This window comes from Ranitomeya imitator, chromosome 7, assembly GCF_032444005.1.
Source record: "Ranitomeya imitator isolate aRanImi1 chromosome 7, aRanImi1.pri, whole genome shotgun sequence".
Classification (NCBI taxonomy): domain Eukaryota; kingdom Metazoa; phylum Chordata; class Amphibia; order Anura; family Dendrobatidae; genus Ranitomeya; species Ranitomeya imitator.
In genome coordinates, this window is record NC_091288.1 from 90372773 (window position 1) to 90388512 (window position 15740).

At 48.2% G+C, this 15740-nt stretch overlaps 1 protein-coding gene across 2 annotated transcripts in view; it reads right to left on the minus strand.

The window, feature by feature from the left end:
- The window catches only part of LOC138644809 (alpha-aspartyl dipeptidase-like), a 46896-nt gene that overhangs the window by 9838 nt on the left and 21318 nt on the right, over positions 1–15740 (minus strand). For both annotated transcript variants that reach the window (XM_069733640.1, XM_069733639.1), the window contains exon 5: positions 86–259. In XM_069733640.1, the coding sequence (XP_069589741.1) occupies positions 86–259 (174 nt within the window). The remainder of the gene's footprint in view (positions 1–85; positions 260–15740) is intronic.

Below are 15740 nucleotides of genomic sequence, written 5' to 3' on the forward strand. Positions count from 1 at the left end.
CACTTACATAATATTTAAGTCTGATACGCAATTCCATATGAGTTACGGTTTTCCTGCAACGCATAGCAAAAGTGAATCTACATACCCCCATATGTTTGCTGTTAACATCTGGGTCCAGGTAATGTGGGTTTATATTGAACGGTACCAATCCAAGAGCCTGAAGAGAGGGTGGGTACACAATTGGCATGTCGTTGGTGGTGTTGATGCTGAGTGTAGCCACATTGGTTCCGGCACTGGATCCTATGTATGGGATTCCATCCTGAAAATATTATGACTCAATGTTAGCAATTACTAAAAAAAAAGATAATACCTGGATAGCATAAAAAAGCTGCACACACCTTGACGAAATGTATTTAATTCCTTCACCGCCTAAGGCAGTTTCACCTTTCTGACAGGGCCACATTTTTTAAATCTGATATGTCACTTTGTGTGACTCTAGAAAGCATACATCATAGTAATTCAGAGACTTGTACTTTATGTTTGTGGTAAATTTAGGTTGATAGGAGTTGCATTTATTCATAAAAAAAAATAATACATTTGACAAAAATATAGCAAAAATTCCCAATTTTTAAACTTAGATTTGTTATGCTCTTAAGGGCACAGTCAGATGGCCATATAACACAGACGATGATCACATTGTAATGTTTGGACTGGCCAGGGGCTCTCCTGACACAAGTGTGACAGCGTGTATTTCTACATGCCGCTGGCCAGTCCGTGCACTGCAATGCAATCGGCATCCGTGTTATCCGACCTTCTGACTGCGCCCTAGGCTGTGTTCACACGTTCCGGTTTTTTCGCGGTTTTTCCCGATAAAAACGCTATAAAACCGCAAAAAAAACGCATACAATAAGCATCCCATCATTTAGAATGAATTCCGCATGTTTTGTGCACATGATGCGTTTTTTTCCGCATAAAAAACGCATCAGGCACAAAATCCGGACATGCTCTATCTTTTTGCGGTTTTTTTGCGGATTTCCCACTCCAAAATGCATTGGGAAGTGTCCGGGAAAAAACGCGTCAAAAACGCGGCAAAACCGCGGCAAAAAACGCATGCGGCTTTCTTGCGGATTTCATGCAGAAAATGTCCGGTTTTTCACAGGAATTTTCTGCATGAATTCCTGAACGTGTGCACATAGCCTAAAGGAGATTAGTCAGTGTGATCAGTGTATATGGGCATGTAGATCATAGGAAGGTCAATAAAATGATAACTTGAAACGTGCAATCCGATATCTTATTCTGGAGAAATCCACATTTTTCTTAACTATAAAGGAGCTGTAAAAGGGAATCTGTCAGCAGATATTTGCTATTTAACCTGAGAGTAGCATAATATAGGGCAAATGAGCCTGATTTCAGCGATTCCCCTTGAGAAAGCACCATGTGCGAAACATGCATTGGGGTGGATCTAGCAGTCTCCACATCATACTATGGGTAAGCAGCACTAATATATCTTTGATACCTTTGATGTCTGATCATGCTTCCTCTTTACATGCATTAGCATTATATTGTTAACATTTACATGGGAATATTGCCATACAGGTCTGGCAAAAATTAAGAGACCACCACATCAAAACCTTGTCATGGGCAGCCCAATCTCCAGACCTGAACCCCATTGAAAACCTCTGGAATGTAATCAAGAGGATGATGTAAAGCCACAAGCCATCAAACAAAGAAGATCTGCTTAAATTTTTTGCGCGAGAGGAAGTGTGAAAGACTGGTGGAAAGCATGCCAAGACGCATGAAAGCTGTGATTAAAAATCATGGTTATTCCACAAAAATATTGATTTCTGAACTCTTCCTGAGTTAAAACATTAGTATTGTTGTTTCTAAATGATTATGAACTTGCTTTCTTTGCATTATTTGAGGTCTGAAAGCACTGGGGGGGTTATTTTGACCATTTTTCTTTGTCATAAAAAAAAAAAAATACAAAATTTATTGCTTGGAAGGCCCCTTCACATTAAGCGACACTGCAGCGATACCGACAACGATCCGGATCGCTGCAGCGTCGCTGTTTGGTCGCTGGAGAGCTGTCACACAGACCGCTCTCCAGCGACCAACGATGCCGGTAACCAGGGTAAACATCGGGTAACTAATCGCAGGGCCGCGCTTAGTAACCCGATGTTTACCCTGGTTACCTTCCTAAAAGTAAAAAAAAACAAACACTACATACTTACCTACCGCTGTCTGTCCTCCAGCGCTGTGCTCTGCACTCTTCCTGTACTGACTGACAGCGCTGGAGGACAGACAGCGTTAGGTAAGTATGTAGTGTTTGTTTTTTTTACTTTTAGGATGGTAACCAGGGTAAACATCGGGTTACTAAGCGCGGCCCTGCGCTTAGTTACCCGATGTTTACCCTGGTTACCAGTGAAGACATCGCTGGATCGGTGTCACACACGCCGATCCAGCGATGTCCACGAGAGATCCAGCGACGAAATAAAGTTCTGGACTTTCTTCAGCGACCAACGATCTCCCAGCAGGGGCCTGATCGTTGGTCGCTGTCACACATAAAGATTTTATTAACGATATCGTTGCTACGTCACAAAAAGCAACGATATTGTTAACAATATCGTTATGTGTGAAGGTACCTTTACTCATACAGAAGCTCCAAAGAACAATATACATTTTACTCAAAAAATATACCTATGAAGAGAAAAATCAGACAAACTGAACATTTTGCAGTGGTCTTTTAATTTTTGCCAAAGCTATCTATTGTTTTTGTCTATATGACCTTGATTTCTGTGTGGATTTGTGCCCCTATCATATATAATTATTTATACATTGTTTGCACACCAACAAGGAAATCCTGTTTATACCTTATGGACATTTACGGTAAGTTCACAAAGGGGGTTTTTACTGCTTTTTTTCTGTAGCAAAACCTGATCTTGGAAAGAAGCTGCACCAAAAACACAGGTTTAGGTGCGTTTTTGGTGCATTTTTCATCGCGGTTTTTTGTGCTTTTTTTTTTTTTTTTTTTTGTGCATGCTAATAAAGTTGAGTGCCCCAGACAAAAAAAAATAACTGCTTCCTGTAGAGCAGGGGGAACAATTGTTGTTTGAAGAAAAAATAAATAAATAGAATAAAATAAATATATACATATATATAAAAAATAAAAAAAAATTACCTCCATGATTTAGTTAGGAAACATTAATGCTCATCCTCCTACACCAAGACATGGCTAACACCTCACTACTACCAGACACTCCCTCACAATAGATCACTGTCACACCCCAAAGCTCTTGGCTGTGAGGTCACTTCCTGCTGGCAATGACTTTTCTGCACAAAAAAAGCAGCAAGAATTGATACCTGCGTTTTTGCAGCGTTTTTTCCAACACCCATTCAAGCCAATGGGTGAAAAACGCTGCAAAAACGCAGCCAAAAAGCTGAAGGAAGAGACATGCTCTATGTCCAAAAAAACGCAGCAAAGCACAAAATCCTGAGTACACAAAAAACCAATATGTGTGCATGAGATTTCTGAATTCTCATAGGCTATGCTGGTAATGGAAAAAAGCAGCTGAAAATTAGCATAAAAATGCTGAAAAAAACACAGCAAAAACACCCTGTGTGAACTTACTCTTAAAGGGAACCTGTCACCCCCAAAACCAAGGGTGAGCTAAGCCCACCGGCATCAGGGGCTTATCTACAGCATTCTGTAATGCTGTAGATAAGCCCCCGATGTATCCTAAAAGATGAGAAAAAGAGGTTAGATTATACTCACCTGGGCGGGCGCTCCGATCCGGTGGGCGTCGCGGTCCGGGGCCTCCCATCTTCTTACGATGACGTCCTCTTCTGGTCTTCACACTGCGGCTGCGGCGCATGCGTACTTTGTCTGCCCTGTTGAGGGCAGAGCAAAGTACTGCAGTGCGCAGGCACCGGGAAAGGTCAGAGAGGCCCGGCGCCTGCGCACTGCAGTACTTTGCTCTGCCCTCAACAGGGCAGATAAAGTACGCCTGCGCTGCAGCGTGAAGACCAGAAGAGGACGTAATCTGATGAAGATAGGAGGCGCCGGACGGCGACGCCCATCGGACCGGACCGGGACCACCCCTGGGTGAGTATAATCTAATCTCTTTTTCTTATCTTTTAGGAAACATCGGGGACTTATCTACAGCCTTCCAGAATGCTGTAGATAAGCCCCTGATGCTGGTGGGCTTAGCTCACCCTCGATTTTGGGGGTGACAGGTTCCCTTTAACTTAAATACCTACGTATTTACTGTATATCCATGCCTTTTTCACTAATTCTAATAACTTTAGATTGGATTTATATGAGAGCTGTTTGCTTGCACTTTGCCACTTATTACAGTTCTGTGGAATTATTTGTCTATTTTTGCTTACATTTCCTCTGAAACCTCATATTGTGTGCAGTAGTGTATGTTTTTAACTGTGCATAATAAAATTGATTTATATTTTAAATGTGTGAGTGGTTTTGTGAACACCTTTGGTATTCAATATAGGCATACTATCGGAATTATCCACTCCACTGAATAATTCCAATGATTGATGGACAGACCAATACTATTATGTCTCTAGCCAGAGTTAATGCCAATATACAAGAGTGTCCGTAAAGTCATGGTGCACTTTTGACCAGTCACAGGACCTATTTATTGTTTACATTTTGTCGCCCTTTCTCTGGCACAATCATATCAGACCTGTTCATGAGGAGAGATAAAAGAACCAATCAATCAAACACAAACTCATTTAAGCTGTTGCTGAACCCCCAGTCAGATTAACCCCTGATAAACTGAACTCCGATTAATACACTGCCAGGTCTGTGACATCATGCAACCACAAACTTATGCCAGCTGTGTGGTTTTCCATGCCAGTCGAGATGTGGACGGTACAGAGGAAAGTTCAGTGTGTTCTGTGGCTTGCTAAATTCAAATCCGTGACCAAAGTGCTACGTGAATATCGGCGCGTTTATAACGAAGCGCCACCACATAGGAATAACATTACTCGGTGGGACAAGCAGTTGAAGGAAACCGGCAGTTTGGTGGAGGAACCCCGTTCTGGTAGGCCATCAGTTAGTGACGAGTCTGTAGAGGCTATACAGGATAGCTACCTAAGGAGACCTAAAACAATATGTGCGTGCGTGTGCTCGACAATGACATCCAAGCAAGACTACAGTTCATAAAGTGTTCAAGAAACGTCTCTGTTTTACGGGGTACAAATTGCGGCTGTTGTACACTATCAAACCGACGGATAGACCCAAACAATGCGCGTTTGCTACAGATATGCTTCATGAGATCTACAATGATGCATGATTTTTGCAGAAGATTGTGTTTAGTGATGAGGCGACCTTCCATATCTATGGACATGTTCATCGCCATAATGTCCAAATATGGGCTGCTGAACATCCTCATGCCTACGTTGAGTATGAACGCAATACCCCTAAAGTGAACGTGTGGTGTGGCCTGATGCATGATAAGGTGATAGGCCTATTTTTTTTCGCAGAGTGGTCTGTGACGGCAAACACGTATCTTGACATGTTGGAACTGTATGCAGTGCCACAAATTCCAGAAGGTGTCATCTTTCAACAGGACGGCGCTCCTCGACACTTCACCACCATTGTTCATGAGTTTCTGGATAGAACATTCCCCGGCGGTGGATAGGCAGGGGTTCTGTCAAGCCATGGCCACCACGATCCCCGGATCTGACGCCCTTAGACTTTTACTTTTGGGGTTATGTGAAGCAACATGTGTACATTGAACGTATCAACAACATTAATCATTTAAAACAGAGAATCACAGACATTATTCACTCTGTTACACCAGATGTCCTTACCCGTGTGTGGCAAGAACTTCACTATCCTTTGGATGTGTGTAGGGCAACAAATGGAGCACACATCAAACTGCACTGGATAGTTATGAAACTGGGAGAGTTTTTATTTTATTTGGAGCAGATTTCAGATTTCTATCGTTTTTTTGTTGCTTTCCAGCGACTGGTCAAAAGTGCACCATGACTTTACGGACACACTGTATATTTGAATATTTGTGTAGATGTATCACTCAGTTTACTGGATGCAACAGCTGTGAAACAATCAAGAGTTCTTAGCTGTAGCTTGAAGCAGAGCTTTGAAAAGCTAACCCGGCCCACACCAGTCTCTGTATGTACACAGTCCATAAAAATGAGGTACTTATCACAGAGGTGATGAAGTTGGCCCAGGAGGCATGCGGGCCCCTAGTCCAATACTGATACTTCCTAGGTGATAAAACCTTCATTGTAAGTAAACAGCACACAGCAAGAAAAATTCACACATCATTGAAATCTATGTTGCAGACCCTATCTCCTGTTATCTTCAGATTAAATAGCAAAAACATGCTGACAGATTGCCTTTAAGAGCCATGGGCTGGACACTGATCTGCAAGAGAATCTGCCCTATTTTAAATGAAATGGATTGTTAGCAATGTGAGACATGTAGATCAGAAGAGCAGACTGTCAGTCACTACATGTCTCACACTTGTAATGCACCCTTTCATTTAAAATAATGCTTTTTAATTGGTGAAACACTTGTTTATGACTTAATTCTATATTATTTTTGCATTTTATTATGTGGGATTTTTAGTGTGATTTAGCTTATAACAGGGCCTAACAGGCCACCATACCATCAGACCCAGAGGTTTTCTTTGACCTCTGGCTGCCATGACAACCATTGGCACATAATAATGGAATCACAACCATCCAAATGATGCGATTGCTATTGATCATGGCAAATATATGACTAGACAACCAAAGACTGCGCTGACATTGGCCTTGGCTGTTGAGGCAAGAGCTTGACTATCATTTAAGTCCTGTGCACGCATGACCACCAGTACCTGTAAAACCTTTGCTATTATGACATACACTAGATGGTGGACCGATTCTAGCGCATCGGGTATTCTAGAATATGCATGTCCACGTAGTATATTGCACAGCCCACGTAGTATATTGCCCAACCACGTAGTATATTGCCTAGCCACGTAGTATACTGCCCAGCCACGTAGTATATTGCCCAGCCACGTAGTATATTGCCCAGTCACGTAGTATATTGCCCAGCCACGTAGTATATTGCCCAGCCACGTAGTATATTGCCCAGCCACGTAGTATATTGCACAGCCACGTAGTGTATTGCACAGCCACGTAGTATATTGCACAGCGATGTAGTATACAGCACAGAGCCACGTAGTATACAGCACAGACACGTAGTATATTGCCCAGCCACGTAGTATTTTGCCCAGCTATGTAGTATATTGCCCAGCCACGTATGTAACAGGTTAAAAAATAAGAAAGAAACATATACTCACCCTCCGAAGGCCCCTTGTAGTCCTGCCGCCAGTGTGCGGTGCACGCGGCAGCTTCCGGTCCCAGGGTTTTGATGAGCCGCAGGACCTTGGAATGACGTCATGGAAGGTCCTTCTCGCATAGCATCTTTGGAACCAGAACCTGCCGCTTGCACTGCCGAGGACAGCACGCACGTCGGAGGGTGAGAATAACCTTTTTTTATTATTATTATTTTTAACATTAGATTGTTTAACTATTGATGCTGCATACGCAGCATCAATAGTAAAAAGTTGGTCACACAGGGTTAATAGCTGCGTAACCGGAGTGCGTTACACCGCGCTCCAGTAACGCTGGCATTATCCCTGTGTGAGGGCTGACTGGAGGGGAGTATGGAGCAGGCACTGACTGCAGGGAGGAAAGAGCGGCCATATTGCCGCCGGACTGTGGCCGTCGCTGATTGGTCGTGGCAATGGTCGTGGGCATTTTGCCACGACCAATCAGCGACTTGGATTCCATGACAGACAGAGGCCGCGACCAATGAATATCCGTGACAGACAGACAGATGGAAGTGACCCTAAGACAATTATATAGTAGATGCATGTCAAATGTCACGAAGGGGTTAAAGAGGACATGTGACCCAGTCAAAAGTGGTCAGGATTTGAGTTTCCCCAAGAATTCTGTTTGTTTTAATTTTTTTTAGTGTGTTAACACACTAAATCCGCCAAATTCTTCCAGTGATATCCGGATATTAACTGGGAAACAGAGACCTGCGAAACCCATAAAGGCAACAGGTTTCTGCTAATAACCAAGAAAAATTATCTTTCACAATTGGTGCAGAATCCAACCAAAGGAGCAGCACTTTTAGACCTAATACTATCTAACAGACCTGACCAGCGTCGGACTGGAGCACCTTGGGCCCACCAGAGAAAATCATTCTTGGGGCCCACTATGTAGCTACATAGAAATAAATACAAGACCATCATTTGTGTGGTAAAATACACTAATATCAGGACATAACATTAAGTAGTACCCGTCTTAATGATATAGCAGGGGTTGGCGCCCACATTTTGGTTCAAACTCAATGATAAATGTTCCCATCCCTGGTGCTTATTAACCACTAGGCCAACGTGTTATAGCACCAGTGTACAGGAGGGGATTTTATGACATCTCATCTATAGGCTGCCGTCACACGATCAGTATTTGGTCAGTATTTTACATCAGTATTTGTAAGCCAAAACCAGGAGTGGGTGATAAATGCAGAAGTGGTGCATATGTTTCTATTATACTTTTCCTCTAATTGTTCCACTCCTGGTTTTGGCTTACAAATACTGATGTAAAATACTGACCAAATACTGCGAGTGTGACGGCAGCCATAGTCTGAGAAAATCCATGGCGGTAGTAGTAAACGCAGCAATATCTGCACAATCAAATACAATAATCGATAAGCACGTAGCAATATAAGAGGCCGAGAGCATGTTCAATATCTAAGGCTCTCCCCAAAGATAGGAAAAGATATATATTTAAAGGTATATCACTCCTAATTTAGAACACAATATACTAGCGAAAAAGGGAGCATAGACACCACAACATGTAAAAACTAAATGGATATTTTTATTTAATTCCCAATATCAAAACATAACATATAGTGGGGCAAAAAAGTATTTAGTCAGTCAGCAATAGTGCAAGTTCCACCACTTAAAAAGATGAGAGGCGTCTGTAATTTACATCATAGGTAGACCTCAACTATGGGAGACAAACTGAGAAAAAAAAATCCAGAAAATCACATTGTCTGCTTTTTTAGCATTTTATTTGCATATTATGGTGGAAAATAAGTATTTGGTCAGAAACAAAATTTCATCTCAATACTTTGTAATATATCCTTTGTTGGCAATGACAGAGGTCAAACGTTTTCTGTAAGTCTTCACAAGGTTGCCACACACTGTTGTTGGTATGTTGGCCCATTCCTCCATGTTTTTGGCTTTTCGCTTGGCAACACGGACTTTCAACTCCCTCCAAAGGTTTTCTATAGGGCTGAGATCTGGAGACTGGCTAGGCCACTACAGGACCTTGAAATGCTTCTTACGAAGCCACTCCTTCGTTGCCCTGGCGGTGTGCTTTGGATCATTGTCATGTTGAAAGACCCAGCCACGTTTCATCTTCAATGCCCTTGCTGATGGAAGGAGGTTTGCACTCAAAATCTCACGATACATGGCCCCATTCATTCTTTCATGTACCCGGATCAGTCGTCCTGGCCCCTTTGCAGAGAAACAGCCCCAAAGCATGATGTTTCCACCACCATGCTTTACAGTAGGTATGGTGTTTGATGGATGCAACTCAGTATTCTTTTTCCTCTAAACACGACAAGTTGTGTTTCTACCAAACAGTTCCAGTTTGGTTTCATCAGACCATAGGACATTCTCCCCAAACTTCTCTGGATCATCCAAATGCTCTCTAGCAAACTTCAGACGGGCCCGGACATGTACTGGCTTAAGCAGTGGGACACGTCTGGCACTGCAGGATCTGAGTCCATGGTGGCGTAGTGTGTTACTTATGGTAGGCCTTGTTACATTGGTCCCAGCTCTCTGCAGTTCATTCACTAGGTCCCCCCGCGTGGTTCTGGGATTTTTGCTCACCGTTCTTGTGATCATTCTGACCCCACAGGGTGGGATTTTGCGTGGAGCCCCAGATCGAGGGAGATTATCAGTGGTCTTGTATGTCTTCCATTTTCTAATTATTGCTCCCACTGTTGATTTCTTCACTCCAAGCTGGTTGGCTATTGCAGATTCAGTCTTCCCAGCCTGGTGCAGGGCTACAATTTTGTTTCTGGTGTCCTTTGACAGCTCTTTGGTCTTCACCATAGTGGAGTTTTGAGTCAGACTGTTTGAGGGTGTGCACAGGTGTCTTTTTATACTGATAACAAGTTGAAACAGGTGCCATTACTACAGGTAATGAGTGGAGGAAAGAGGAGACTCTTAAAGAAGAAGTTACAGGTCTGTGAGAGCCAGAAATCTTGATTGTTTGTTTCTGACCAAATACTTATTTTCCATCATAATATGCAAATAAAATGATAAAAAACAGACAATGTGATTTTTCTGGATTTTTTTTTCTCAGTTTGTCTCCCATAGTTGAGGTCTACCTATGACGTAAGTTACAGACGCCTCTCATCTTTTTAAGTGGTGGAACTTGCACTATTGCTGACTGACTAAATACTTTTTTGCCCCACTGTATACACAAATAAATACATGACAGAATACATAAAAAATTCCAACATGTGGAGAGGAGGAGAAGCTAACCAGTACACTAATGATAGGGCACACATCCACAATATGACCTGGGTGAGCATATACAAGGTCCCTGAATTTCCGGTGATCCTACAATGAGTCTTTCCTCAGAGACCATAGCCCCATATTATCATATAAGCCGATATATCCCATACTCAAAAATATCTACGAGGCGATATGAACTCACCCATAATAAGTCTGGATTCTTGTGTGGCCTTCCCACAGCCCTTGACGCGCGTTTTGCATGATCGCTTTCTCAAAGGGGTAGTGAGAAAGCAATCACGCGAAAAGGGGGAGGTGACGCAGTCAGTCAGGGGTGATACAGGGGGAGGTGATAGTCAGTCAGGGGTGATACAGGGGGAGGTAATGCAGTCAGTCAGGGTTGATACAGGGGGCGGTAACACAGTCAGGGGTGCTACAGGGGAGGGGGTGCAGTTAGGGGTCATATAGAGGGAGGTGGCGCAGTCAGGGGTATTACAGGGGCTCAGTCAGTGTGATTCCGGGGAGAGGGTATTCAGCATGGGTGATACGGGGGAGGGGGTACAGTCAGGGGTGATACAGGGGAGGGGGTGCAGTTAGGGGTCATATAGAGGGAGGTCACATTGGAGCGCTGAGGAAGCAGCCCAGAGAGACAAAGGGGGTGTCGAGCTCCATCCGAACACCTCTAAGGGAGGACAGGCAGGTTCAAAGAAAAAAGATCGGTCACAGGAGCGCTGAACCTGGTGTCAGTCTCCTTCAGCGCTCCCGTTACTGATCTTTTTTCTTTGAACCCATATAGAGGGAGGTGGCACAGTCAAGGGCAATACATGGGCTCAGTCAGGGTGATTCCGGGGTGAGGGTATTCAGCAGGGGTGATATGGGAGAGGGGTTGCAGTCAGGGTGATTCTGGGGTAAGGGGGTTCAGAAGGGGAGGGGTGCATTCAGGGGTGATACAAGGGTGATACAAGGGAGGCGGCTTAGTCAGGGGTCATATAGTGGGAGAGGGCTCAGTCAGGGGAGATACAGGGGGTGCTGGCGCAGTCAGGGTGATTCAGGGAGTGCTGGCGCAGTCACGGTGATACAGGGAGTGCTGGCGCAGTCAGGGTGATACAGGGAGTGCTGGCGCAGTAAGGGGTGATACAGGGGGTGCTGGCGCAGTCAGAGGTGATACAGGGAGTGCTAGCACAGTCAGGGGTGATACAGGGGGTGCTGGCGCAGTCAGGGGTGACACAGGGGGTGCTGGCACAGTCAGGGGTGATACAGGGGGTGCTGGCGCAGTCAGGGGTGACACGGGGTGCTGGCACAGTCAGGGTGATACAGGGAGTGCTGGCGCAGTCATGGGTGATACAGGGAGTGCTGGCGCAGTCAGGGGTGATACAGGGAGTGCTGGCGCAGTCAGGGCGATACAGGGAGTGCTGGCGCAGTCAGGGGTGATACAGGGAGTGCTGGCGCAGTAAGGGGTGATACAGGGGGTGCTGGCGCAGTCAGAGGTGATACAGGGAGTGCTGGCACAGTCAAGGGTGATACAGGGGGGCTGGCGCAGTCAGGGTGATACAGGGAGTGCTGGCGCAGTCAGGGTGATACAGGGAGTGCTGGCGCAGTAAGGGGTGATACAGGGGGTGCTGGCGCAGTCAGAGGTGATACAGGGAGTGCTGGCACAGTCAGAGGTGATACAGGGGGTGCTGGCGCAGTCAGGGTGATTCAGGGAGTGCTGGCGCAGTCAGAGGTGATACAGGGAGTGCTGGCACAGTCAAGGGTGATACAGGGAGTGCTGGCACAGTCAGGGGTGATACAGGGGGTGCTGGCGCAGTCAGAGTGATACAGGGGGTGCTGGCGCAGTCAGAGGTGATACAGGGAGTGCTGGCACAGTCAAGGGTGATACAGGGGGGGCTGGCGCAGTCAGGGTGATACAGGGAGTGCTGGCGCAGTCAGGGTGATACAGGGAGTGCTGGCGCAGTAAGGGGTGATACATGGGGTGCTGGCGCAGTCAGGGTGATTCAGGGAGTGCTGGCGCAGTCACGGTGATACAGGGAGTGCTGGCGCAGTCAGGGTGATACAGGGAGTGCTGGCGCAGTAAGGGGTGATACAGGGGGTGCTGGTGCAGTCAGAGGTGATACAGGGAGTGCTGGCACAGTCAGGGGTGATACAGGGGGTGCTGGCGCAGTCACGGTGACACAGGGGGTGCTGGCACAGTCAGGGGTGATACAGGGAGTGCTGGTGCAGTCAGGGTGATACAGGGAGTGCTGGCGCAGTCAGGGGTGATACAGGGAGTGCTGGCTCAGTCAGGGGTATTACAGGGGGGCTGGCGCAGTCAGGGTGATACAGGGAGTGCTGGCGCAGTCAGGGGTGATACAGGGAGTGCTGGTGCATTCAGGGGTAATACAGGGGGGCTAGCGCAGTCAGGGTGATACAGGGAGTGCTGGCGCAGTCAGGGGTGATACAGGGAGTGCTGACGCAGTCAGGGGTGATACAGGGAGTGCTGGCGCAGTCAGAGGTGATACAGGGAGTGCTGGCACAGTCAGGGGTGATACAGGGGGTGCTGGCGCAGTCAGGGTGATTCAGGGAGTGCTGGCGCAGTCAGAGGTGATACAGGGAGTGCTGGCACAGTCGAGGGTGATACAGGGAGTGCTGGCACAGTCAGGGGTGATACAGGGGGTGCTGGCGCAGTCAGGGTGATACAGGGGGTGCTGGCGCAGTCAGAGGTGATACAGGGAGTGCTGGCACAGTCAAGGGTGATACAGGGGGGCTGGCGCAGTCAGGGTGATACAGGGAGTGCTGGCGCAGTCAGGGTGATACAGGGAGTGCTGGCGCAGTAAGGGGTGATACATGGGGTGCTGGTGCAGTCAGGGTGATTCAGGGAGTGCTGGCGCAGTCACGGTGATACAGGGAGTGCTGGCGCAGTCAGGGTGATACAGGGAGTGCTGGCGCAGTAAGGGGTGATACAGGGGGTGCTGGCGCAGTCAGAGGTGATACAGGGAGTGCTGGCACAGTCAGGGGTGATACAGGGGGTGCTGGCGCAGTCACGGTGACACAGGGGGTGCTGGCACAGTCAGGGGTGATACAGGGAGTGCTGGCGCAGTCAGGGTGATACAGGGAGTGCTGGCGCAGTAAGGGGTGATACAGGGGGTGCTGGCGCAGTCAGAGGTGATACAGGGAGTGCTGGCACAGTCAGGGGTGATACAGGGGGTGCTGGCGCAGTCAGGGTGATTCAGGGAGTGCTGGCGCAGTCAGAGGTGATACAGGGAGTGCTGGCACAGTCAAGGGTGATACAGGGAGTGCTGGCACAGTCAGGGGTGATACAGGGGGTGCTGGCGCAGTCAGAGTGATACAGGGGGTGCTGGCGCAGTCAGAGGTGATACAGGGAGTGCTGGCACAGTCAAGGGTGATACAGGGGGGCTGGCGCAGTCAGGGTGATACAGGGAGTGCTGGCGCAGTCAGGGTGATACAGGGAGTGCTGGCGCAGTAAGGGGTGATACATGGGGTGCTGGCGCAGTCAGGGTGATTCAGGGAGTGCTGGCGCAGTCACGGTGATACAGGGAGTGCTGGCGCAGTCAGGGTGATACAGGGAGTGCTGGCGCAGTCAGGGGTGATACAGGGAGTGCTGACGCAGTCAGGGGTGATACAGGGAGTGCTGGCGCAGTCACGGTGATACAGGGGGTGCTGGCGCAGTCACGGTGATACAGGGGGTGCTGGCGCAGTCACGGTGATACAGGGAGTGCTGGCGCAGTCAGGGTGATACAGGGAGTGCTGGCGCAGTCAGGGGTGATACAGGGAGTGCTGACGCAGTCAGGGGTGATACAGGGAGTGCTGGCGCAGTCAGGGGTGATACAGGGGGTGCTGGCGCAGTCACGGTGATACAGGGAGTGCTGGCGCAGTCAGGGGTGATACAGGGAGTGCTGCCACAGTCAGGGGTGATACAGGGAGTGCTGGCGCAGTCAGGGGTGATACAGGGGGTGCTGGCGCAGTCACGGTGATACAGGGAGTGCTGGCGCAGTAAGGGGTGATACAGGGGGTGCTGGCGCAGTTAGAGGTGATATAGGGAGTGCTGGCACAGTCAGGGGTGATACAGGGGGTGCTGGCGCAGTCAGGGGTGACACAGGGGGTGCTGGCGCAGTCAGGGGTGATACAGGGAGTGCTGGCGCAGTCAGGGGTGATACAGGGAGTGCTGACACAGTCAGGGGTGATACAGGGAGTGCTGACACAGTCAGGGGTGATACAGGGAGTGCTGGCGCAGTCAGGGGTGATACAGGGAGTGCTGGCGCAGTCATGGTGATACAGGGAGTGCTGGCGCAGTCAGGGGTGGTACAGGGAGTGCTGGCGCAGTCAGGGGTGATACAGGGAGTGCTGGCGCAGTCAGGGGTGATACAGGGAGTGCTGGCGCAGTCAGGGGTGATACAGGGAGTGCTGGCGCAGTCAGGGGTGATACAGGGAGTGCTGGCGCAGTCAGGGGTGATACAGGGAGTGCTGACACAGTCAGGGGTGATACAGGGAGTGCTGGCGCAGTCAGGGGTGATACAGGGAGTGCTGGCGCAGTCATGGTGATACAGGGAGTGCTGGCGCAGTCAGGGGTGGTACAGGGAGTGCTGGCGCAGTCAGGGGTGATACAGGGAGTGCTGGCGCAGTCAGGGGTGATACAGGGAGTGCTGACGCAGTCAGGGGTGATACAGGGAGTGCTGGCGTAGTCGGGGTGATACAGGGAGTACTGGCGCAGTCAGGGGTGATACAGGGGGAGGGGGCTCAGTCAGGGTGATACAGCGAGTGCTGGCGCAGTCAGGGCGATACAGGGAGGGCTGGCGAAGTCAGGGTGATACAGGCAGTCCTGGCGCAGTCAGGGGTGATAAAGGGGGACGGGGCTCAGTCAGGGGTGACAGAGGGAGGGTATGCAGTCAGTCAGGAGTGAAAGGGGAGATGAGGTCATGGAGCCCTCATTTATCCTTAAGTAACTTAGCCTCTCCCCCTCTCTCACCCAGACTAAAGCCCCCCATTTACACTTCTCCTCTGCTGCTTACACTGTGGGGGAGGGGAGCGACTGTTACAGATGACAGCAGCTCATTACCTGAGCTGTGCTGTATGGCTGGGGAGATGAGGACACAAACAAAGCTAACATTGATTGGCTGCGCTGTGGCCAATCAGTGTTACCTTAAACTTTAAGACCTGCTCCACCGCAGGGAAGAGTGGTGAGTTACAGAAAAAGTCAGTAGGACAGGAGCGCTGTGGTACTTACAAATTCTG